The sequence below is a fragment of the Sinohyriopsis cumingii genome, chromosome 16, assembly GCF_028554795.1.
Source record: "Sinohyriopsis cumingii isolate HCF-2022 chromosome 16, ASM2855479v2, whole genome shotgun sequence".
In the NCBI taxonomy this organism is placed as follows: Eukaryota; Metazoa; Mollusca; class Bivalvia; order Unionida; family Unionidae; genus Sinohyriopsis; species Sinohyriopsis cumingii.
The window spans coordinates 33337402-33365250 of record NC_142976.1 but is presented as its reverse complement, the minus strand read 5'-3'; the positions used below and the strand labels follow the sequence as shown (position 1 = coordinate 33365250).

At 38.2% G+C, this 27849-nt stretch overlaps 1 protein-coding gene across 2 annotated transcripts in view; it reads right to left on the bottom strand.

Moving 5' to 3' along the window:
• LOC149780181 (zinc finger CCCH-type with G patch domain-containing protein-like) overlaps positions 1-27849 on the bottom strand; it is a 100434-nt gene that overhangs the window by 48650 nt on the left and 23935 nt on the right. For both annotated transcript variants that reach the window (XM_089936927.1, XM_089936928.1), the window contains exons 7-10: positions 21149-21309; positions 13670-13833; positions 10931-11039; positions 3146-3328 (exon numbers count right to left, since the gene is read on the bottom strand). In XM_089936927.1, coding sequence (XP_089793053.1) covers positions 3146-3328; positions 10931-11039; positions 13670-13833; positions 21149-21309 — 617 coding nt within the window. The remainder of the gene's footprint in view (positions 1-3145; positions 3329-10930; positions 11040-13669; positions 13834-21148; positions 21310-27849) is intronic.

Sequence of the window (27849 nt, the reverse complement as noted above, 5' to 3'; positions counted from 1 at the left end):
ACTATGTGGGTCAGGCCAATCCATAAGAGTGCCTGTATGAACTAGACATCATCTGCAGGAAGTGCATAGAAACAATTTGTGGGTTAGACGGATCCATGAGAGTGCGTGTATAAGCTAGATGAGGTCAGCAGGAAATGTTTAGTAGCACTATGATGGTTAGACTGCTGCATAATTGGGTTCATGAATTGGGCTCTTGGGTAAAGAGGCACCAAGCTGGGCATCATATGCAGAAAGTGTCTAATAGTACTATGCATTTTTGGGTGGCTGATACTGTATGATTGTTGTGATCATGGCCCATCTGCTGTGATCAGAGTTATCTGACCAAGTCTGGTTATGAAGGAACATGGTCATCTTGGTTGGCATATCATTATCCAGTTCTTGAGGTTGGGATGGGGTATGGGATATCAATCCAGTCTGTAATTCTAATATACAAGATGGTAACTTGTCATTGCTCTCTCTCTCCCCAGTAAATGATATGGCTTCTAACCTTTGTGTGCAAGCCAATGATGTCTTCATCCCTCAAGGTATGCTTCTGCCCTTCAGTACCCATAGAATTACTATCCATTGACTTCTGTCCATAATACACACATCTGACATGTATTCAAAGAATGACAACCAAAGAAAACCATACATGTAGAGTGGTTGTTAGTCTGATCTTTTCCATGGTCTACATATGTAAGACAAAACAGAGCAGAAAATATGTGTGGCACATGTCCTGCTTTATCAACTTGGGAGTACGCATGCAGATTTATACTCCATGATAAATACAGGTAAAAGGTGCATGTGGCCTGTACAGGAAGAGAATTAGAATGATGATATTAATACTTACAACATGGATGCTAAATAATCAATTCTAGTCCGAAGTTACCTGTAATAAGGCCAGTTTTTGACTGCATACACAGGTAAAATCACTGAAGCATACCTTATAGTATTACACGCATGAAGTGGATGCTATGAATAAACCATGAATAGAAAACTTACCTGCATGTATCTGACTACAGCTGAAGCTATACAGTAATATAAACTTTTCTATAGTAATACAACACTTGTACATAAAAAGACACTGAAGCATCATTATTGATACTTATGAAGTAGGCTCTATGATATCCATTGTGAGACAATCTTATCTCTACAAAAAGCCCAATGACATTTGAAACAGGTAAAATCAGTAAAAGGTCATGTATATAAATATGAAGCTGACACCAAGAGATGATAAAAAAGACAACTTATCTAAATGCATTCAGTTGTAGTGGAAATTATACAGCAATTAGTTTTCTATATCATGCATGAAACCGGCACTTATTAATATGGTAAGTAATGTAAGGGGACACCAGTGTGACCCACGCAGGTGTGTACCAAAGGTGCCTTGATGTGTTAAAATGGCAAAATGTTTACACTGAAAGGTTAGAAACAATATCATTGAGGATAGAAAGAACAGAATAGCTTGAAATTTATCAATGGAGTATGTTCCCTTTGAAATTTGTCGATGGAGTATGCTCCCTTCAAAATGAAACTTCTCCAACTTGTTTTAAGGTTTGTTGTTGTTGTTTTTGTAGGGTTTAATGCCATTTTTAGCACACGATAGGCAATACATGGTGGCCAGTATTAATGGTGGAGGAAGAACATATGAAATTCCCAGAAAAAAACACCAACCCACGAGAAGCTACTGGCAAGCTTTCTCACATATTGTTTTAAGGTAGAAAACTTCCAGACTATGTATGGATTAATCAAGTCCTGTCTGTCTGTAGGGAGCATGCTACTTGACACAAGTAATTGACAATCTCATGGGATATGGTGCCAAGACTAGCATCAAAGAGAGATCACTCTAACTACCACTTAGGTGGGTAGATAACTTTTATCATTTTAGCTAAAAGATTTTAATATGAGAAGCTGGAATTGCAAGGAAGTAGTAGTTGTTGTTACGGGATTACTGCCATTTTTCAGCACATATGAGGCCAGTACAACTATACATGGTAACTAGTAGAGGAAGAATACAGGAAAACCTTGGGAAGAACCAGTGATCCACAGGAAGCTACAGGCAAACTTTCTCATATAGCTATGCAGGCAGAACCCAACATTTGAATCCATACAAACGGGGGTGAGATGCCACTGATCTGTAGACCAAAAGGGTCCTGGTAATAGTGGTTCTCTGCCAGTACCATTTTTATAAGTCTTTGGTTTGACTCAGTTGGGGTTCAAACCTGTGACCTCCCACATCCAAGGTGGACGCTCTAACCACTAGGCCACCGGAGTTGTCGACAGCCAGGTGTTCATCTTTACAAGGACCAACTTGTAGGCAGGTTAATAAGAGGGCTGATATATACCCTGACTATTACACCTCCAATCTGTTTGTGAAATTGGCTCCTAAATCTCAGACAACCATCTCTTCCTCTCAGAACAATCAAAATGATCTCACACATCCCAATGCCACTGAAAACTGATGGCTGTTTCCATGGCAACTTTAATATGAAAGAAAATGCACAGCTGTAAACTGGTACCACTGCTTCAGTCAGGAACAAATACGACAAAGCTAAAAGGTCCAGACCAGCTTGAAGGACAGCAACTGATCTTGTACATACTTAAACTGCTATTGTATAATGCATAAGGTCCAAATAATACTTTGACTCGTTTATTGTCTTGGGTATCAAAATAATCATCTGGGACATATGTCATTTTTATTGCTTTGAGGAATCATTCCTATTGCTTCCAAGGAAAAGACCTATTGTTTCATCAGAAGGAATCTGGTTTTCAGAGAAGGGGTTCTATTTTCTATTCTATCCACAGAGGGATCGTACTGCTCCACAAAATGAGGTTCTATTCTTTCCAGAGGTATTGTTGCTCATTGGATCTTGAAATTTTTGGTTTGTAACAACAATGTAATCCATAAAAGAAATTGGTAATCCATAAAAATTGGTACCTCATGAAAGTTCATTGAAGTTGGTACCTCATTAAAATTCATGACAACTGGTAGTTCGTGAAATTTCATGAAAATTGATAGCTCATGAAATATCGTGAAAACTTCATGAACATTCATTAAAATTGGTACCTCATAAAAAATGGTATCACATGAAAATTCTTGAAAACTGGTACCTCATGAAAGTTTGAACCACATGAAAAATTTTGAATTCACTAAAAGTAATCCTACCTTTCTTCCCTCCTAATTTCTTGTTGATAAAGTCAAAAACATTTGGTGTTTCCATCTTTTTTGATGATTTTTCTTGCTTATCAATAGCCTTTTTCTTCTTTTTCTCCAGTTTTTTCATTGCATCAAACATATTCATGTCCCCTGACATCTCCTTAAGTTCCATGATTTTATCAAGGGACTTGCCTGAGGAAAAAGAGATTTTTAAAAATGAGTATACAACATCTGTAAATATGATGAATTAAACCTCTCCATAAGAAACATCAAAGGTAAAATAAAATTTTGTCCTTAGTGTTCTTCATGAAGAGGTGAATCATTTAAGTGTGTGTGTGTGTATGTGTGTGTGTGTGTGTGTGTGTATGTGTCTGTGTGCATGTGTGTGTGTATGTGTCTGTGTGTGTATGTGTGTTTGTGTGCACATGTGTGTGTGTCTCTGTGTGTGTGTCTGTGTGTGTGTATGTGTGTGTTTGTGCATGCGTGTCTGTGTGTACAACACATATAATCCTTAAAATGTTGGGTCAAAACAAACTGCATTCATGACATTAAGGTATTATTTCTCTGTCATTTATTAGTAATGTTTATACAGAGGAACCTGCTAATTCAGGTTTCAATAGAGTTTCCAAGCTTTTGAAAGATTATAATTCAAACAATTGATACTACTGTACTTTCACTTCCATCAAAATTTAACACCTAAAGCTTTGTATTTATTTTATTCTTGTAAAAATGCAAATATATACAAAATATTATCAAACTGTACATCACAATATTTTAGTAAGCATAACATTGCTACAATTATATCTTTGCTAATATTATATGATGCCAACCTCTATCATCATCAAACGGGAATATAGTATTAAACACCAAGGGACTGAAACTCTTTTCTGGCCAAATAGAATTTCCAGGAATCCATGACAGGAACATTTTGTACATTGTAACTTCTAAGCATCTCTGACATTCCTGAGTCATAAGATGGCCATCATAGCAGCCATTTTGATTTCATGATTAGACGAATGGGATATCATAATATCGCCATCAATTTAGAAGTAGTGATAAGATTTCCAAGATGTCTGCCATTGCAACCATGGTGAAAATCAGATTGGCACCATTTTCCTTTGGGACCAAGTAAACACAATAAGAAATCCTCCATTAAAAACCCCATGTTGATATGACTTTCCATTAGACGGAGTAGTGATAACAAGATTTTTAAGACAGATGTCATGGCAGCCATACTAGATACAAGAATGCCACCATTTGCATGTAGTAACATCTACAGACTGTAATTACTCACTTAGTGTATACTATGTTGATGTGACTATCCATTCATAAGTAACAAAATCTTCAAAATGGCTGCTGTGTCAGCCATACCGTATGTCTAATCAACACAATTTTCACTTTGGATCAACTACACCTTGAGATGAATCTGTGTATACACAGTGTAACCCTGCTATAACAAGTTCCATTACAACACAAATTTGGATATAAAATGGTTGTGGTGTGGCTCCCAAAATTTCGTATACATGTACTTTTCTCATACAAGTTAAGTTTCTTTTCTTTCTTAAAAGTATTAAAAGTAATGTGTAAAAAGTTTATTATTATTTTTGTGGATGAGATCATGTATCAATTCTAATATAAGACAATCATGCCGTAGATCCTGCAATTTCATATACATGTAGTTTTCTTGTTCTCAAAAAAAAGTTTATTCTTCTTAAAAGTACAAAAAATAATGTGTAAAAAGTTTATTCAGGGATCATGCTGGGCTTCACTAATTGTGATTTATATTCCTTACTGCAGCAAAATATACCCAACTGGCGATTTTTGTCCCGACATTATTTACTGTTTAAACTTAAATATAAAACCTTGTGTCCGGAGTGATGAAATTCAGAGGCATTTTGAAAGGAAGCCGCAAATGACATTTTAAATGAACTGGAATTTATTATCTATTGTTGGATAAACAAATTCTTTGTTCATATTAAGAAACCATCTTAACAGAGCATTGTTATAACATAATCCTGCTTATTCTGACATCTTGCCTGAGTACTGTATGCTGTGAGATCTCGGCATTTAAAAAAAAGAGATCAACTGGACGTGTCACTATCTCATAATGGATCTTTCTAGTAATTACTATATTTATTCTAACTGACCTCTGTATGTGGATCGTAAGTAAATTCCGTTCTTTTCACTCGAATTAAATCCTTTGTTCACTCATATTTTCTGTAGTAATCCCTGTCAGAACAGAACAGAACACCTGTGTATTCATCGCCTGTTGGCCTTTTGTTTAAAGAAATTCCTGATGCATGCGTGGAAAGCAGCATCTCTGCCACAAGAAATGTCACACATGCACAAGAAACACAACAACAACAACCCTCCCCAACAAAAAACGATTTGTACTTGTTGGTCTCTCTATGCTACAGTGACAAGTTACAATCGACCAACTTTTGAAGGCAGGAAAAGTAACTGCTACAATTGCCCAAATGATGGTTAATTTCTTTTGTTATAAAAAGTACCCAGAAAATAGTTTTGCTGAAATTTCAAACAAAACTGATCAGTTCTGAAGCACTGTCTGTTCTGTATAAATAATAAGCAAATTTAAAAAAAACAGTCCCAATCAATATTCTAAAATTATTTGATGTTGCTGCCACAATAAGAGACATAATTCTGCTTGTTCCTCCAAAGTTTTCCCTTAGCAGTAACCCCAATAACACATTCACCTTTCATCAAAGAAAGCCGACAACAATCTTCTATAAAAACAAATAACCTTTCAAAGGAAGTCAGCACCAAACTTAATTAAAAGCAAAGGAATCTGATAGATTGTTGCATTTTCCAAAGTGACTGGAACACATTTATTGTGCCAAGAAAGTTTCAATTGAGCAGGAAAAATATATATGCTTACAGTCGCTACCAATGGCAGCATAAAATGTTAATTAAATTTCCAATCTTTTGAAACCATAGATAGATGGCCATCAAGTTAAGTGAAGATGGGTTATCTTGCAAAGATGTTCGTCAAACATTTTAATTTGTTCAAGTTTCCATTTCCCTATCAATAGCCTCATCCCCTGGGTAGCCTTGGTAAGATGATACTGTCTCTAGCTTACCAAAATCTAGGCCAATTTAATTACATGTACATGTTGCATGTAAACTGCTATAGCCATGTGCTACCTGTGACAACTGTTACTAATAAATTAATTATTAATTATTAAGTGACAATCGGATATTGATCAAAATGAAGACTGCCATTTTTGAATAAATATGTGTCACTGGTGTTTTCTAACAGGATACGAGTCATACATGAAGTTTATAACATGTGATCTATACTAAAATTATTGGGTTTATTATATATAAGTACAGTACTTAACGGGTTATGGATTGCAATACACAAAAGTAAGTTGTCAATATACATGTGTTTTTCAGACCAGTTTTTGTGCCCACTTTTATTACCCCCCTTCTGCCTGCCATTATTTTAGGTAAATGCATAATTTTCTTCAGTTAACTGACTTGGTTGGTTATAAACACAGTTCAGTCTATAACATGGTCAGGTTCTATGGACCTTAACTACTGTGTTATAGCTTGGTCACACAGTACTTTCATGCCAATACTAGCACATTTCAGTCTGTAACATGGTCAGGTTCTTTGGACCCTATCTACTGTGTTATAGCGGGGTCACACAGTAGTTTCATGTCAATACTAGAAGTAGTTAGGAGGACTAATGATAATAACCTTATCTAGACGGAAAGAGGACAACAATCCATCCCAAAATCTTCTATGATATATGACCACAAGAGCTAAAATTTAGAAATAGAAGAAGAAAATGTGAATAAATCAAACTTTTATTCAAATATTTAATTTAAGCATTTAACCTTACTGATGTAAGTGATATTTTTTACGTATGCATGCTTACTGCAAACTTGTTTCTAATCAACTGCCTTGTAGCAAAATCATTCTGTTGGAAATAGAGAATAAATCGTGTTTACATTGTTTTTAATTCAATTTTTGTTTAAGTATTTTGCAGCATATCTGTGTCCATCATAAAATGTCAGTCTTATAGAGAAAATCCTTATAAAGAGAATAAATTTTGGGAAACATTCTAGATTTCATTTTCATTTATTAGCATATTTCTTACACTAAATAGGTATGATTATTGGAACAGGTGGAAGCAAGAGAAGGCCTGCAATAATCAGAAGCCCCAAAAACTATTTAACATAGATGGGTAGTTTTTTCCTCACACATGATAGTAACCAGGAAGACACTAGGTGCCAAATGGGGTGCAAAGGAAATGTGTTACTACTGTACTATCCAGCCCCTGAAATTCAACTGCATGCATCAAACAACTAAGATGTGGTAACTCAATGGTAGCATTAGCTGAACATATTTTGTTTGGGGTGGAGGGGTAATAAATTCTAAATAAGTAATATTTATTTGCTACCGTTGCATTACTTTCTTTTTCCAAGCTAAATATTCCCTTTTCTAATTGGTACTGGAGAAGCAGAATTTAAAAGAGCATGATCCAATTCTGATGCCCTAGTCACAGCCAACATATGGAATACCATTCTCTTTTCACAGGATATCCGAACATGGTGGGTGAAAGACATGTAAGCAATAGTAGCAGGTGAGAACTACATAATTAGAATTAGTTTGACTCCTAGAAATGGATCTGTATGATGACATCAGCTGGGGACTGGGTACGTGTCCCAGTAAAAACCTTGGAGCAAAAGATGAACACTCTAATAATGACTGCCTCAAATGAAAAAAAAAAATTTTGGAGGCTTCCATCAGTCATCTGAAGAAGGAATCACAGCCTTTAGGAGCATTTCAGCAATGACTAGAGGTTGCACTGTCAATGGTATATGCTACTGAGTTTCTTCATCTATGCAGGGATGCTGCCTCTCCTGCAACATATTTCTCTTCTCACTGTTTCTGTATGTGCTCATCTAGCTCACTTCTCAGGATTTTGGTCAGGCACTTTGAATGTTTCGGTCCATTCCACCTAAAAGAATGGCAAATAGCTTCAATTCTAAGAATAGAATTGCCTAACATTTACAACCATCTTCTTTCACCAGTCCAAACCAGCTCAAGTGAAGACTTACAAACCCAACTGCAGAAGGACACAACTGAGATGGTAGAAAAATACCCGACTCTGGCTTTCTAGTCACAGATCTTTCTGTTGTAAAGAAAAAAGCCAAAAAGTTCAGCTCATATTTGATCTTTCCTCCTTAAACAGATTTCTTCATAAAGAATGCTTCAAGATGGAGATTACTACCTCTTCCCAAAATACCTCCTGTTTATCTCGATGAGAATGCATTTCAATCTTGTGCTCTTCTGTTCAGTCTTGCCTCTACCTCAATCAGCCTTTCGCAGGGTGATGGGGCATAGTTGCAGCCCACTTAAGGTCATTAGAGATCTTCATCCTCCAATATTTATTTGACTGGTTGATGTACAATCTTCTCTGAGTTTCTCCTCTGAAGGACCTATCCCTCTGTTGATTGATGGTGACCTGTCCAAATCTTATCACCAACCTACAGAAGTCAGAGCACATCTCTCTTCAAGACTTTGTATATATGTGGGGATTAATTTCCTCACCAACTTGACATTCCATCTAAAAGATAGAACTGACATTCCATCTGAAAGGTAGTACTAACATTCCATCTCACAGGTAGTAATGTCATTCCATCTGAAAGGTAGTAATGTTATTCCATCTCAAAGGTTGTACTGACATTCCTTCTCAAAGGTTGTACTGATATTCCATCTCAAAGGTTGTACTGACATTCCATCTCAAAGGTAGTACTAATATTCCATCTCACAGGTAGTAATGTCATTCCATCTCAAAGGTTGTACTGACATTCCTTCTCAAAGGTTGTACTGACATTCCTTCTCAAAGGTTGTACTGATAGTCCATCTCAAAGGTAGTACTGATATTCCTTCTCAAAGGTTGCACTGATATTCCTTCTCAAAGGTTGTACTGACATTCCTTCTCAAAGGTTGTACTGATATTCCATCTCAAAGGTAGTACTGATATTCCTTCTCAAAGGTTGTACTGATATTCCTTCTCAAAGGTTGTACTGATATTCCATCTCAAAGGTAGTACTGATATTCCTTCTCAAAGGTTGTACTGATATTCCTTCTCAAAGGTAGTACTGATATTCCTTCTCAAAGGTTGTACTGATATTCCATCTCAAAGGTTGTACTGACATTCCATCTCAAAGGTAGTACTAATATTCCATCTCACAGGTAGTAATGTCATTCCATCTCAAAGGTTGTACTGACATTCCATCTCAAAGGTAGTACTAATATTCCATCTCACAGGTAGTAATGTCATTCCATCTCAAAGGTTGTACTGACATTCCTTCTCAAAGGTTGTACTGACATTCCTTCTCAAAGGTTGTACTGATAGTCCATCTCAAAGGTAGTACTGATATTCCTTCTCAAAGGTTGTACTGATATTCCTTCTCAAAGGTTGTACTGACATTCCTTCTCAAAGGTTGTACTGATATTCCATCTCAAAGGTAGTACTGATATTCCTTCTCAAAGGTTGTACTGATATTCCTTCTCAAAGGTTGTACTGATATTCCATCTCAAAGGTAGTACTGATATTCCTTCTCAAAGGTTGTACTGATATTCCTTCTCAAAGGTAGTACTGATATTCCTTCTCAAAGGTTGTACTGATATTCCATCTCAAAGGTTGTACTGACATTCCTTCTCAAAGGTTGTACTGATATTCCATCTCAAAGGTTGTACTGACATTCCATCTCAAAGGTAGTACTAATATTCCATCTCACAGGTAGTAATGTCATTCCATCTCAAAGGTTGTACTGACATTCCTTCTCAAAGGTTGTACTGACATTCCTTCTCAAACATTGTACTGATATTCCATCTCAAAGGTAGTACTGATATTCCTTCTCAAAGGTTGTACTGATATTCCTTCTCAAAGGTTGTACTGACATTCCTTCTCAAAGGTTGTACTGACATTCCTTCTCAAAGGTTGTACTGATATTCCATCTCAAAGGTAGTACTGATATTCCTTCTCAAAGGTTGCACTGATATTCCTTCTCAAAGGTTGTACTGATATTCCTTCTCAAAGGTTGTACTGATATTCCATCTCAAAGGTAGTACTGATATTCCTTCTCAAAGGTTGTACTGATATTCCTTCTCAAAGGTTGTACTGACATTCCTTCTCAAAGGTTGTACTGACATTCCATCTCAAAGGTAGTACTGATATTCCTTCTCAAAGGTTGTACTGATATTCCTTCTCAAAGGTTGTACTGACATTCCTTCTCAAAGGTTGTACTGACATTCCTTCTCAAAGGTTGTACTGATATTCCATCTCAAAGGTTGTATTGACATTCCATCTCAAAGGTTGTACTGACATTCCATCTCAAAGGTAGTACTGATATTCCTTCTCAAAGGTTGTACTGATATTCCTTCTCAAAGGTTGTACTGATATTCCTTCTCAAAGGTTGTATTGACATTCCTTCTCAAAGGTTGTACTGACATTCCTTCTCAAAGGTTGTACTGATATTCCAACTCAAAGGTTGTATTGACATTCCATCTCAAAGGTAGTACTAATATTCCATCTCACATGTAGTAATGTCATTCCATCTGAAAGGTTGTACTGACATTCCTTCTCAAAGGTTGTACTGATATTCCATCTCAAAGGTTGTATTGACATTCCATCTCAAAGGTAGTACTAATATTCCATCTCACATGTAGTAATGTCATTCCATCTCAAAGGTAGTACTGATATCATTTTGGTGCAATGGTTTGTTATTCAACCACAACTGACGAAATTAAACCTACCTGCAGGTAACACCTGTATAGGAACTGGTTCTGCTCTGCCCTCACCATTCTTCCCTAGACCCTGACCATGTATATAACCCATCTTCAGCATTAGTTTACTTCCAATGCCCTGCAAAATGGACAAAATGAAAATGATTATTGTGATCATAATGATGATGATCAAGTATAAAATCAAAGTTGTTCAAAATTCAATAAGATTTTCAAGGCAGCCCCATAAATTTAAGGATTTTTCAAGCTCATAAGAAATATAAAGCTTTTGATGACCGAAAACAAACTGTTCAGGAAATAAAGATTGAAATTCTATGGAGAGAAAAAGGATGTGAAGACTAAACTGAAAACAATGAGGAAACAATGAAGACAAATATTTTGAAATAAAAGCCAACATCAATACATGTGCCACTGCATTGGGTTAGGTCAGGTCAGGTTAGGCTTGGTTGGGTTGGGTTTTCTGCACCCTTTAAGGTTATATCCTGCCAAAGAAAGCTGACCAAAGTACAATGCCGAAGGACACACCATGGTAGCTGATTCTCACCAATGTGTTGGAGCGAGTTTTATCTACCCATGCATCATGCGTCAAATACACAGACTTTTCCAATTTGATGCACAAAAATCATCACCAGTATGTAAATTGACACACTCCAATGTTTTGCTGATAAACAAAATTAAGGGTTCGGTCTAAAAGTTGTTGCCAGGACATAAACTGATGCACCTCAATATTATGTTTTGCTGATTAGCACAAAATTAAGGTTTGGTCTAACTACTTTAATGGCTAGATTACAATTCTTCTAAAGTGGGCAAACATGTACACATCAGTTTCTTACACTAATGCTATTAAAATACATAGAGTTACAACAGAGTGTGGAGCCTGGATCTGGCCTTATGTGACCTGTAACTGTCACATCATTTGTAGCAACAGGATGTTAGAACCATATAATCACCACACCCAAGAAAGAGGCAGAAAATAAATACATGATTTTAAAGTGATTCTCATGAGAAACTATTATTTTATGTGCAACTTTGTCATGAATGAAGCAACAATTTCCATTCACTCAGTTGTATGCCTTGCATTGTTCCAAGATCTGTCAGCAATTGAGCGAAAATGGTGTCCAAGACAAATTTTTTTAATAGATCCAAAACAAATGAAATTATATTTTGGACCATGTTTATGACCGACTGATGATAATAGTAATGTTATTGAACCAGTGGAGCCTTCATCATCCAAAGATACAACATAATTTGTGCAGCAATGGTTTGAAAACACAGTGGCCACATTTTCAAAAAGAAGTTAAGTCGAGTGAAGAATGTGACAGTGAAGACACCTTTATGTTTTGCCATATATTTACAGAGGCTACAAAAAACTCCATGACTAAATGTGCAAAAAACAATAACTTTCACTGGCAAGGCATGCTGGGTTGCCATAACACAAACTGCTGATTGAAGGTCCACAACACCAAGCAGATTTGAATGCAGGGTTACAAAAACATCCTTACAAAAAAGATACAGCAGTGAAAGTGCTACTTAAGTGTGTACATTGGCTGGGTGTAGAAGACATCCCTTTTTTAAAATATAAATCTCTTCTTAATTTAATACTTAACTTAATGGCTGAAGAAATTGATGTCATTGGCATTTTGAAGAATTCTGCCTATCAGTATGACTCGGCTACTACCTGTTCAGAGTTAATAGAGCGCATATCAAACATTGTTGAGGATAGTCTTATACGTGACCTGCACAATTCATCATTTGTGACAGCAGTGTCAGATGAAAGCACTGACACAGCCAACAATAAACACCTTGTCATATATGCTCAGATTATTTCTCAGGACATGAAACCATCAACAAGATTTTTAACAAATGAAGAATGTTCAAATGCTTCTGGCAAGGGAATTGCCTTATTGGCTTTAGTCACATTTTATAACTAATATTTTTGTTGTGTATTTAAAGAATATAATTATTTTCTAAAAACTACTGAAAATTGATGATTGGCTTGCATAAGACTCACAGGTTTGGATTCTGACTAACTTTTTTTGCCTTGATGAGTCAAATGACATACATGAAACCATTTGTAGATAAAACACTGTGGAGAGAACAGAACCTGCACCATTCAGGTCAACAGTACAATGCCTTAACCAATGTATCATTGTGGATCCTGCTACGGAACTAAAAGGCTGTGACATAATCTCGGATGACTTGTTCAAAGTAAAACTGAGAAGTTTCCTGAATGGCAGGAAGAAAGAATTTTAACAAATGGCTGTACAAAAATGGAATCAAATTTGCTAATATATTTAATGAAAAAATTAAAATCCATTTAAATTACACATTTTACTAAATAATTGATTTTGGCATCTATGACAGAAAGCCTTTCTCCATTGCCATCCTAAACAAAAATTTCCTGTCATTATCAGCAAAGGGAAACTAATCTTTAAGGAGAACAGTACTTTAAACAAAACAGTTCATCTATTGCAATACAGAACAATTAAAATTTTGAAAAATAAAGTTTTTTTTTTAAACGTTTTTACTTTATCTGCATTCTCAGCTACAACTTGCATATCTATATAAATGATTCATCCATAAATTGAATAGCTATTGATCTGAGCAAAACAATTAAAATCTGAATTTAAAATCCAATCCAAATTTCTATGCAGAATATTTTAGTTGTAGATAGAGGCAACACTGGTTAAATCAAATTGTCCTGACTTAGAGTCAAATTATGTTATGCTATACTAAACTCAACACCAGTACCCGAGTATGTGCCTCCCATTGTCCTAGAGCTGCTGTTTGTTTGGGTTGCCATAGAAACACAGGAACAGCATCTTCCTCATCCGTTTCCTCATCATTGGAGAGAGACTTACATCTGTCATGGCTGCCTTCATGATCTGAATCTGAATCCCTTGTTTCAAAAGATTCTGTAATATTACAAAAGTAAATACTGGTTCACTATTAAGAAACAAGAGCAACTGTATGGTGACTTGAATGAAGAAAACTACATGGGTGTAAGTGATTCAGTCAGTTTGTGGGCAAAGTACCAGCCCATCATCATAACAAGAAAATACCTCAGTTATGACTACATAAATTAAGGATGAGTGAATAGGATACACAAGGGACCAGCTTTGTGCTAAGCCTGCCTTTTATTAAGTTAGAAAAGACACACATAAAAGGAAAGTAAAAGCAACATGTATGAAAAGAAAGCAAATTTTTAGTAAATTATGTTTCTCCGAGAATACTTACCCGATCAAAATTTGTCTTTTCTGTCTATCTCATATAGACCAAAGGGCAATAACTCTTGCCCCTTACCTCCCCTTGCCACCGCCAGGTGTCACTAGTTTTTTAAGCTGAGCGATATATATTATACAAGGATGCTCGCATAGCGGGGTGGTTGGGAGGGTTTTTAAGTAATGTGATCAGGTAAGTATTCTCGGAGAAACATAATTTACTAAAAATTTGCTTTCTCCTTAAATACGTTCCTCGATCACTATAACGTTATGAGAATAGGTAATAGAAGGAGGGAATGCTGAGCATCCTACCTCCACCCCGGGTACCTTCTAGGGAATGATGGCTGGATTCCCCATTTGAAAGATAACCCGTTCTCCTAATTTCGTCAGCAACACAGCCTAGGGTCCCGTGATATGTAACCTCTATATATGGTTAAGAAGATAGTTATTGAAATCTTCTTACCTATGAAATTCCACTGGCGAATCCAGCGAAGCTGACAGGCTGTACTGATTGTTTTAAATGGGTCTGGTGGTCATCTGGGCTGCCGACACCGGACCTACCAGATTCAAGGTTTGCCTCTGCGAAGCCAAATCTCTGAGATAAACTGGAGAAGGTTGACTCTGCATGCCAGCAAACAGCTTCTATTATATCTCGGATCGAAATATTGCGTTCGAATGCAAGGCTCGCCGAGATTGCTCTAATCTCATGAGCTGTAATCTTCATGAGGCGACTCTGATCTTGTGAGACCTCAGAGTACACTGAGCGTATAACCCACTTCAGCCATGAAGCAAGGGCTTGAGGGGTGATATCCCGTTTACCAGCTTTGACCGGAAGAAAGAGGCGCATACGTGTGTCCTGACACGCCTCTGTGCGTTTTAAATAGTGCTTGAGTGCACAAACAGGATCTTGCATGGCTGTTGCTCTTGACTTATCTATGGAAGAGAGCAAGCGAATGACGATTCTTTGACTGCCAATGGATGGTAACCTATTTTTGGCTACAAAGCCTGGTTGCATCAGGAGGACCACCGAACCATCTGATCTGAACTGAAGAAAGTTTGGGTCATTGGAAAGGGCATGTAACTCACTCACCCTGCATGCTGAAGCTAAGGCTATCAAGAAACATGTTTTGTATAATAGTAGCTTTAACGAAGTGTGGGCTAAAGGTTCAAATTTGTCCAAATTGAGCCATGTTAAAACCCAGGACAGATTCCATTTTGGAAACAGGGTGAGGGATTTTGGTCGATTGAAATCAAAATTGGCTAAAAGGTCTGATAGATCTTTGTTATGCCCAATATCACATCTACCATGATGGCGGAATGTGTCTGATATCATGGAGCGGTAGCCTTTGATAGTAATTGGGGCCAACTGTTTCTCCTCGAAAAGCCAGAGAAAAAAGTCGGCCAGTTGAGGGATTGAGACACTCAAAGGGACGATGTTATTGATATGGCACCAGTCCCTGAAAACACGCCACTTTCCCTCGTAAGCCTTCAGAGTGGAGGGCCTTCTTGCTCTTGAGATTCTCTCCACAATCGAAGGTTTAAATTGTTTGTCTCGCAAGGCTGTCTGGACAAGAGCCAAGCGTGAAGAAGAAGACGGTCCGGGCAGGGGTGGAACACTCGTGACCGCAGTTGTTTGAGAAGATTTGGGCTGGTTGGAATCTTCCTGGGTAGATCTATCGCTAGATCGAGTAGATCGGTGACCCAGAACTTGTTCCATCTGAGAGGGGCAATCAGAATCATCTGACAGTTCTGACCCCTTAACCTCTGGATTATTTTCGGTACCAAAACCATGGGAGGGTAGGCGAATGCCCACATCCCCTCCCAGCTGATTGACAGAGCGTCCACGGCCCAAGCCTCTGGGTCTGGAACCGGGGAGACGAAGATGGGCAACTTGCGATTCCACCTTGTCGCAAAAAGATCGATCATTGGACACCCCCAAAGTGTGCAAATCCGAAGAAAGACTGATTGATGGAGTGACCATTCCGTGTGAATGACTTGACCTTCCCTGGATAGAGTGTCGGCCAAGACATTGAGTCTGCCAGGAATGTGTCTGATTTGTACATTGATGTGGAGGTTGTCACACCAACGTAGAAACTGCCAGATCAGAATGCACAGGTCTGGTGATTTGGAGCCCCCTTGTTTGAGGAGGTAAGTCACCACCACAGAGTTGTCTGACACAATGAGGACAGTTTTTCCTGAGAGTTGATCCTTCCAGAAATGAAAGGCATTGATGACAGCCCTCATTTCTAAAAGGTTGATGTGGAGAGGCCCCTCCCCTGGCTCCCACGTGCCACTGACTGTAGCGAAGTCCGGCAACAGGTGGGCACCCCAACCGTAGGTATTGGCGTCGGTACATACCGTTATCTCCGCTTGGGGCATCTCCAGAGGAATCCCTGTGGACAGCCAATCGGGGTTGTGCCACTGACACAGGAATGATCATATCTCAGGCGTGATCATTATTGTTTGATTGAGGGGACTTGAAAAGGGGCACCATTGTGCCAGTAACGTCATTTGTATGGGACGCATAAAAAGACGGCCAAGCGGGATCAAGTCCGCCGCCGCATTGAATAATCCGAGGAGTTGCAAGAATTCTCTCGCTGAAATCCACATCCTGTTGGAAATGGACTAGAAGAGTTCGACGATCTGGGTTACGCGAGCGCGAGGAAGCCGTACCAGATTCAGATCGGTGAGAAACTCTATACCCAGATGGACAAAACACTGGGATGGATGGAGATCAGACTTTTTCCAGTTCACGAGAAAGCCTAGATGATCTAAAAGTGCTAAAAGATTGTTTCTGCCTTGAGCAGAATAGAACTTACCATATGTTTCTGGAGGATGTCGTCCAAGTACACTGCCGTCCCTGTAGATGCAGTCGAGCGGAACAGGGTGAAGACGCAATCCATAACCTTGGTAAAAGCCCAAGGGCTGATGTTGAGGCCAAAGGGTAGGACCTGGAACTGATAAACCGCATCGCGGTAAGCAAATTGGAGAAAATTCTGTGACGCGGGGTGGATAGGGACGTGAAAATATGCGTCGGTCATATCTAGACTGACGGCATACTCATCCCGCCGGATGGAAAGACAGATTGATCTTGCCGTTTCCATCTTGAATTTCGGTGGTAAAATGTATTGGTTGAGGCGACTCTGGTCGATGATCGGCCTCAACTTGCCGTTTGCCTTCTGGATAAGAAACAGCCTGGAATAAAACCCCGGCGATTGCATTTTTTTTCACAATCTCCACCGCCCGTTTTTCTATGAGCGACCGTATCTCCTGTTGTAGAAAGGTATCCTTCTCCTGATCGGACAGTACGTCCGTGAAGAGGAGAGAGGAGGACAGAGGAGGGGGTTGGATAAATGAAATCCAAAGCCCCTCCGAAATGACCTGGATCACCCAATCATTCTGAGGAAAAAAGATGGTCCAGTGGTCCTGAAATTGCAAGAGGCGGCCGCCCACAGGTAGGCTGTCCGCGGGTGGTGGGAAGGGTATGTCAACTTTTAGAGTTAGGAGGCTTGAAGACAGAGAAACTTTGTTTCTTACCGCCTCTGTATGGTTGCCTCTTAGCTTGATTAGACTGTTGTCTCCTGGCATTGGGTTGGGATCTATACTGCACATTTGATTGTAAGGATCCCTTCTCCCTGGTCCGCCAATCATCCCTCCGCTCTGGCAGGGGATTTTTTCTAAACGCCTGCGAGGGTTGGGCGGCAAGTTGGAGGGGCAGTTCCTGAGCTGCCTGCTTCCAAACTTCTTCAATTTTTCCTCCAAAGAGTAAAGGCGACCCAAACAGAGTCATCCATAAAGCCAGAGTATGATGGGGCATGAGCGACGTGGACCGCAGACATGCGTCACGTCATATCAGGTCTAAGTTGGCAGAAGTAGTCAACGCATTAGCCATGGAATCGTGAGCTGCCCTGTTAATAACTCTAGCAATCTGGGCCGTCGCTTCCCAAGCGTGGTCATTGTTGAATTTTTCTGCAAGTCGGAAAATGGCTAATGAAGCCAAGTCTAACATTGAAGACGTAGTTACTATTTTCTGGACTAGCTTTGACGTGGCATGGAACACATTTTTGTCCACTTTGTAAAACAGTGGAGCGGACATGTGAACTGCTGCCATATTTTTGTCCAGGGCCGGAAGATCCGTACTGAATGCGTCTGAATGAGTTTTGTACCAGCGACACGAGAACGTCGCTGGTACTTGGCTTTCTGAAAAGAACGCCTTAGCATTCCCCGGATCACCTATTCGTCCTGATAGACAATCATTGATCTCCGTAATTTTTGCCGACTGGGGAAGGAGCCGGAAGGATGGTGTCTCTTCCTCCCCGTCAAGATCTACAGATGCCTTAACTTTGTAGTCTTGAGTGGCAGTAGAAGGTGGAGGGCATTCTGAAGTTGCCAACACCCTATAAATTTCTTCCACTGCTGCCTTGAAGCCAAACTCAGTCCGTTCCATGGTTGGATCTGTGTATGGCTGATTTGCAGGAGTTTCATCACCCTCACTGTGTGCCGAGTCGTGTTCTGGAATAGCTTGTATTTCTGGATAGAGCATACCAGGTGGCACAGATGACGTGATTCCGTCATCCTTGACACTGTCACTAACTCTCCCTTGTGGATAAGCCATGAACATATGGACGGCCGGCCCGGCCAGCTGGTTTGTCTGGCTTGTGGTCGGCCTGAATGTTGGCAACGGTCCTGCTATCACCGGTACTGGCTGCTCCAATGGCCTGGCTGGACGGACAGATTTCTCACTAAAATCTCCGCCATAGTATTGGTATGTTGAAGGCGGTACAGCTTGACGGACAGATTTATCACTAAGATCCCCGTAAATCATATTTGGTCGGACCGTTTTAGCAATAGGGTCCCCATGCTCGGACAGCTGGATGGCCAGTGACATAGAGGTTGTATAATGCAATGGATCTGATGGATCCGGTAAAAACCCCATGCGTCCTGACTTACAGGCCCGAAGGCCATGCTTGGACATGCAGGGGGACTTACGCCCACTGGGCAGCCTAAAACTGGGGGAACATTCCCCCAAAGAGTCAGAAAAAGCTGTGGAAGCGAGCGAGGGAAATAAGGGTAATATCTGGCCTGATGTCAATAGCTGTGTCATCGTTTCCTGGACCAAACGATGCATCTGTTCAAAGGTGGACTGTTGTACCCTGTCAACATTATTTTCCTCCATTGCCGCTGATGTTACTGTGGCTGACGGTTGCAAACAATGAACTTCAGGTGGAGGGGAACCCCAACGTCCCCCACAAGACTCGCAATGGAGGCTGTCTTCGGATGTATACTGAGGACATTAATGCTATCTTTCTTCAACTTATTCCGTCTATCCCTCCCTTTTGCTGCCTTCTGGACTACATCAGCCCACATTTGCTCTGTCCAAGTATTACACATGCTGCATGGTATAGATGATGTACACTTGGTACATACAATACAAGAGTCATGGTTGTCTTCTTTTGCTTTGAACTTTTTGCATTTCATGCATTTGGTTGACATTTCTACTGAAACGACATAAGAAAAGAAAACAAAGCACAAATTAGCAATTCAGCATGTTATTAATTCGCTAATACCACAACCGTTACTAACGGAGTAAGCGAAATTAGTCAGTGTCACGTTAACTCTTAACTGACAACACAAGTTCAGCGATAGTGTGTGTAACATGGTCTTCAGTAGACGAAATCCGTAAGGGTGACAAAGTCACTCAATTTTGAAAAAATTATTAAAATAATGTATACAACCTGTAGAAGAATGATTGTCCAACGCAATAAATCCAAATTTAACTTCGGATGGTCCAATTTAACGCTACGATGGCTTGGATTGTTTGGAGGTATAATGTACGTGTTATCAGTACAAGCGAAGCTTAAAAACTAGTGACACCTGACGGTGGCAAGGGGAGGTAAGGGGCAAGAGTTATTGCCTTTGGTCTATATGAGATAGACAGAATGACAAATTTTCGTCTTTTATTAGGGCTGGATTCGAGAGGTAGCAGGCTTATATCCCTAATGTTAATGTGATCGGGGAACGTATTTGAAGGAGAAAATACAAAACAGCACACAAAACAGGAAGATACAAAAATAATCATAATGGGAAAGTAAAAGTATCGCAAATGAAAGGAAAGTAAAAAGCAACACACATAAAAGGAAAGTAAAAAGCCTAAACATTCAGATTAATTTGTTGTGTGGACCTATGTCACATACATGATACATATGATGTATGCATGAAGTAATTAGTTTAAAACAAGACACTAGTCACAGCATCTCCAATTATTTGTTATGTAACACAGAGAAATCCCTATTTTTGCTGTGAATATGGTACTTAAAAAGATTTTATCTTCGACTGCACCACAATACATCCATCTTCACTCAAAATTAAAACCAATTTCTCATTAGTACTGCAGTTGTCTTGGCTTATGCCAAGTACATATACTGAAAGAATATTGTCTGGACGTTCATGTATTTCCAGTTTAGAAAGCCATTCCCAACTTGATATTACTATCACTACGAATGTCTTTGTAATTCCTGTGTATACATTTCATGCAAACTTTGATGATTTTGCCACATTTATAATTAATGATTTTGAAACCAGGTTTAGTTTAGAGTGAATAGGGAGGAATTGTGATGTGACTAAAGAGAAGTCATATGTGAATAATGTAACATTATATATAAAAAATAATAACTTTGTGTTGCACTATGTGGGATCTGGCAAGCTATTTAGTGAGCAATCTTGTTTAATATTAGTCTACAGGTTTATCATTCTCTCAATGATTTTGTTTCACACCCGTTTAAACAACAATAAGTCATCATGTGAAGTTGTAGAAATTTGGAGTTTGAGATGTGTGCACAGAAATCTTCAGCGATGTGGGGCAGAAAGACACACAAGTATTTGTAATCATAAAATGTGAAAAAAATAAATTAGTCATAACTTTAAAACATTTTCAAGCAATTTTCATGTCTTGAATGAGAATGCTTCTAAATGATATGGTGCAAACATTTTTATGACCACCAATACAAACCTAATGGGATTACATCCTCAAATCCTAGAGTTGCTGTGTCTTTGTACGAGTCATAAGACACAGTGACCTGGTTGTCCTCAAGGTCAACAGAGGTGACTGTAGCTTTGTACCAGATTTCATCTTCATACCGTGCAAGACACTTTCCCTCCACTGTGAGCAAACTGTAAGAGAAAGATACTAAATAATCTTGGTCTTATTTTACAAAGTGGTTTTGAATAAGCCATTAAATTGTTCTTATACTTTTAATAATGGCAGCCATATTTGATGGCATATCAATAATGTTATTAATCAATAAGAAAGGTTTTATAGCATACACCCCCTAATACATTTGATGGAGATCAGTTGAGTAGTTGAGTAGAAGACAGCATTTGATGTTTTTTTTGTTGTTTCAACCATAATTGACAGTATATTCACATCCCCATTTTGTGCAAATCTGAATGTCTTATTGCTGTGATGCACTTCCATATCTGCTAGGCAGTTTTGAAAATAATAATGTGGATACAAAACACAATGGTCCACTACAAAGGGATAATGTATGACCATCTTATTAAAGATTCTGATCTATGCTCATTTAAAAAATGAAATTTATTCACTTATTTGAATAGTTTCAGTCTTTTGACAGCCTTGGCATAGAGAAAATCAAAATTATATTAAATGCATGTCTCTATTGATTACTCGCTGAAACATGTGATTTATATAATAAGAAATATTTTCAAAATTGCATTACTCGAGCAAACAATTATATCAGGTACTTTGGACAAAATTCAGACTGGCCTATTGTGATATCACACCATTTTAACTTAACTAATACAATTGCAATATCTATGCTCTAATTTACATATTCACAAAATATCATGACAATTTTACAAGGGTTAACATTTATTGTTATGACCAGGTAAACTAAAACTTGTCAGTGTTGTTTTACGCATTCTAGCTTATAACTCAGGTCAGTCTTGTACCATATTCTCTAGCTTGCAACTCAGGTCAGTATTGTACCATAGACTCTAGCTTGCAACTCAGGTCAGTATTGTACCATAGACTCTAGCTTATAACTCAGGTCAGTAGTGTATCATAGACTCTAGCCTATAACTCAGGTCAGTATTGTATCAGACTCTAGCTTATAACTCAGGTCAGTATTGTACCATAGACTCTAGCTTATAACTCAGGTCAGTATTGTACCATAGACTCTAGCTTATAACTCAGGTCAGTATTGTACCATAGACTCTAGCTTATAACTCAGGTCAGTATTGTACCATAGACTCTAGCTTATAACTCAGGTCAGTATTGTATCATAGACTATAGCCTATAACTCAGGTCAGCATTGTATCACAGACTTTAGCTTACAACTCAGGTCATTACTGTATCATTTAAAACAAGCTTTGTATCATAGAATCTAGCTTACAACTCAGGTCATTATTGTATCATAGACTCCAGCTTACAACTCAGGTCAGTATGGTACCATAATAACAGTTTATAACTCAGGTCTGTGTTGTAGCATAAATAATAGCTTATAAATCTGTATTGTACCACACATTCTAGTTCATAACTCAGGTCTGTGTTGTACCATACAGTCTAACTTGTAACTCAGGTCTGGGTTGTACCATAGATTTTAGTTATAACTCAGGTCAGAATTGTACCATTCATTCTAGCTTGTAACTCTGGTCAGTGTTGTACCATATTCATACTATACATTTTAGTCATAACTGTCTCAGTGTTGTGCCATACGTTCTAGTCATAATGCAAGTCAGTGTTGTACCATACATTCTAACTTATAACTCAGGTCAGGGTTGTACCATATAATCTAAGTTGTAATTACTCAGGTCAGGGTTGTACCATACATTCTAGTTATAACTCAGATCATGGTTGTACCATACATTCCAGCTTATAACTCAGGTCATGGTTGAATCATACATTTTAACTAATAATTCAGACCATGGTTGTACCATACATTTTAGTTATAACTCAGGTCAGAATTGTACAATACATTCAAGCTGATAGATAACACAGGTCAGTGTTGTACCATACACCTAGCTTATAACTCGATCATTGTTGTGCCATACATTCTAATTATAACCAAGGTCAGTTTTAAACCATACATTTAAGTCATAGCTCAGGTTAGGGTTGTACAATACATCCTAGTTATAACTCAGGTTTGGGTTGTACCATACATTCTAACTTATAACTCAGGTCATTGGTGTACCATATACTCTAGCTTATACCTCAGGACATGGTTGTACGATATTCTCTAAATTATAAGACAGAATGCTGAATAAAAAGACCCATTGTATAACACATGAGCAGATCTGGATCTATGCAGTTTGTTAGTATTAATCAACAGAACATAAAACATATATCCTGATCTGTTAGAATATGTGATGGCTGATCAGGGTCTATGTTTTTGTCAAGTTGTACCCAAGTTACAAACAAGTTTATCTTATTTCAATATACAGATACAAAAACTCTCATTCCTACCACCTCTGAAAATGTGACCACACCCATCCAGCCACCAATAAGCTGCAATGCTAACATTACAGGTATAATTTATAGCCTGTAGACATTTACATAATTGGCAGACATGTAACAAGCATGTACACGGCTGTCAGTGATGAAGAAAATACCTGTTCCAATAAAATGATGTATTTCCACATCGCTGCTAAAGAGGAATGGTAAATACGATTTTCTGATATTCCTTTTCTTATATCATGGCTGATTTCATTCCGATTGAATACGTTGAAGTTCATGACAAACGAAGTGGCAACAATTGGGGTGACAGATGTAGTGGCAATTATTGTGGTGACAGATACAGTGGCAACTCTTGTGCTGACAGGTGTAGTGGCAATTCTTGTGCTGACAGTGTAGTGGCAACTCTTGTGCTACCTATTTTCTGACCCCTGATCAGAAAAGAAGAGCTGAACAGGAGGGTATGCAAGGCCACTGCATGGTGGTACTTCAGAGGAAAAGAGGCAGGAGTACATCTTATCTAAGTCCATGGTGTAGGCTGTCATCAGACCAATGGCCAAGGTATGGTGTTAAGCCCTTTTCACAACCTTAGCATGACAGCTCACCAAATCCCAGGTATTATTGCCTCCAGCCTTTGCAGCAATGTAAAATGTTGCAAGGATGCTAAGTCAAGTAGTGAGGATTTTAACATAATATTTTTGCCAAACTTGAAGGTGGCACTGAAGACTTACCAATCCACCATATAACAAAATGGACAGTCATGCCAAACACAGAAAATGTCCTAGTAAGCATTAGGTATTTTCAACAGTACGCATCCGAGTGCAACTTATGCCACTGAAATGAGAAGTTAGCTGACGTTACCAGGTTGGAGAATTTATTCCAGAGACATTCAGTGATTTCTGCAACATTTGATAACAGAGGCAAATTTCTAAACGATGGACTATTGTTGTCGTCCTCTACATCCATAACAGTTTTGAAAGTGAAGGACATTGAGATGGAGGCAAAATTTGGTAGATTCTTGTATTGCTGCCTGAAAGCTGAATTCTGTCTGCAGGCATTTCCATTGCATCCTCTCCTAACTGGGAATTGTCCACTTCTTATATACCTCGAATCCATGGGTAGAACATTTTATATGGCAATGACAATGCTGTACCATTGACATGCATCATTATTCCATTGGTTATAAAAACGATGGTATAATAGATTGCTGGTTCTGCATAGCTGGTTTGACTCAGCCAGATGGCTCTATTGATAAAGCTGGTTCACTATGAAGTGATATGGTGATGTTCAGTTTGACTGAGTGGTTTTGCTGCGCAGTATGTTTGACATAAAATACCACAGTTGTTGGAATATGTGACTGGCTGGCTTGCCAGTCCTTCTATAATCATATTATCACATGATTATATAGACTAACTGGTTGCTTACAGTTGGAACAGCATAGGTCGGATGATAAGTGCTATGCTGGTTATGTGGTATGGCTGGATGGCCTGAGTCAAATTATACACCCAAATGTCTGACAAGAATGTTGCCATGCATGGCCAGAGTATGCAGTTTTGTCTATTCATATGTCATGGGTGAAGATGAGCACAACCCTGCATTGTCATGCCCCATGGGTCATGTGTGATATTTGAATTAGGATTGTAATGCCTCATGGGTGGTGGTAAAGACATCCCCAATGGGATCCTAAAAATTTCTTTTTCCATCATTAACAATCCCAACAATATAGCCTTTTTTATTAAAATGGAATAATTACTCCTTTCAACTGCAATAAAAACTGGAACTGTATTCTGAATCTTATTGGGGGGATGGAGGGAGTGGCTCGGTGTCCCCTATGAGGCTTGTGAGCTATTCTGAAGCAGGAAATAGGCTCAGCACTTATCTGTCCACATAGCATGCAATTTACAATATCTGGTGAAGAGCAATTGCTATTGAGCTTGAAGGTTGTATAAATATCCTAAACTACTTTGAATATCTTGCACAAATTTATCTCAGTAATGAAAAGAAATAAGTGCGCACAGCAAATATATATATGTATGCTGCCATTTGAAGTTAAATGTGATAAAAATGAATCGTACAACACAAAAAATTTAAAGTCCATAAAACTGACTAGATTTTACAAAAATGTTCTATGAACCATATCAAACAATTGATTTCACTTAAACTACCACTGAAAAATAAATGCGAATTTACAAAATTTAGAAAGAATATTGGAGCACTTGGCAGCGAAAGTAAAAACTGATATAAATCAGGTAAAATGGTAGCCACCTAGTGGACAGGGAAGATAATCTGTAAGAGCTGCTTCCCTTTCTACATATACAATCTACAGACAGAAATACGTTTTCCATCTTTTTGGGAGACAGGGATTTATAAGTAGAAAATAAAGTTACCATAATGTAAAGTGATCAGGCAATGTATACGATGGAGAAACACTATTTCAAATTTGTAAGACACTGCAGTTTCTTAGATCCTACAAAGCATGATAAGTTCATTTCTAGGCTTTATGTCTGGTTTCATTATCAATTTATATCATTTCCATATATGTAGCAGTACAGTCTGGTTTCAAGATCAATTAATATCATTTACATAAATGTAGCAGTACAGTCTGGTTTCATTATCAATTAATATCATTTACATATATGTAGCAGTACAGTCTGGTTTCATTATCAATTTATATCATTTACATAAATGTAGCAGTACAGTCTGTGTGAGTTATTTGGATTTTTAACATAGTTCTAACAATTTTTCAGTCATCTTGTTACTAAGTCTGCAGTGTAGCAGTTTATAGTGATGTCAAGCACTGAGGCATCTTGTAACAGACGTAGCGTGATGTCCCACCCAGACACATTCCTGACACTAACCTCTTAATGCTGAGAGCAAAGCAAAGCAGCTGATAGTACCTTTTTCTTTTAAACCTTGATGTAAAGATGTATACCAAATGATGTATATATGTATAGCAAATGATGTATATATGTATACCAAATGATGCAAAAATGTATACCAAATGATGTCAAGATGTATACCAAATGTCAAGATGTATACCAAAATAAACAATCACAAGTAGAGTATACAAGTTGTCAATATTTTTTTAACATAAACAGCTGTCACATATATACATGAATAAGTGTCAGCTGTGAAGTAAACATGTGAAAGCTGTACAAATAAACAGGTGTCTGTTATAAATATGAATAAAAGTTTTCTGTACATATGAATAAGAGTTTTCTATACATATGAATAAGTGTCTTCTGTACATCTGAATAAGTGTCTTCTGTACATATGAATGAGTGTCTTCTGTACATATGAATGAGTGTCTTCTGTACATATGAATGAGTGTCTTCTGTACATATGAATAAGTGTCTTCTGTACATCTGAAAAGTGTCAGCTGCAAGTATAAATAGATGTCAGTTTAACATGTAAATATGTGTCAACTTTACATGTGAATAGGCGTTTGATGTGCAAAATTGGTGTCAGCTGTACATATTTGTACATGTAAATGTGTCGGCTGTATATATGAATAGGTGTCATCTGTATGTATGGAGGTCATGGGTTCAAAAATCGGCAGAGTCATACTGAAGACTTATGAAAATCATCCTAGCAGCTGCCTCACTTGGTGCTCAGCATTAAGAGGTTTGTGTTAGAACTGGTAAGCCTGGTGTCAGGATAATGTGGCTGTGTGGGACATCATGCTACATGTCTCGGGCATAAAAAAAATTTAAAAACACACTAAGATGTACATAGGAATAGGTACGAGCTGTACATAGGAATAGGTACGAGCTGTACATAGGAATAGGTATGAGCTGTACATAGGAATAGCTGCCAGCTATAAGCCTAACATGCAGATTATGTGAAAGTTTGTTTTAATTAATTTGATAAAAAAACTGGCATCATTTCAGCTATTCTCTATAGTATACACATTAGAAATTTCTGCAAATGCTGCATCATTAACCACCAACTTTGCTCTGTTACATTTATTAAATACAGTACCAAACTTACAGTATCCTCTAAAATCGTACTACAACCCCCCCCATTGATACACTGTCAATGGAAATCATACAGCACGCTGCCTTATAGTGAGATTACCTTATTATGAGATGTATGATACATTACTACACTCACTCATGTAACTCTGTCGAAGATGGTCAAAGAATATCCCACCATTAAATGCAAAACTGTCTCACAATGAAGTACATCATAGTTCCATGGCCATACCGAACTCATAATAGTAATTGTGTTATAATGAAAGG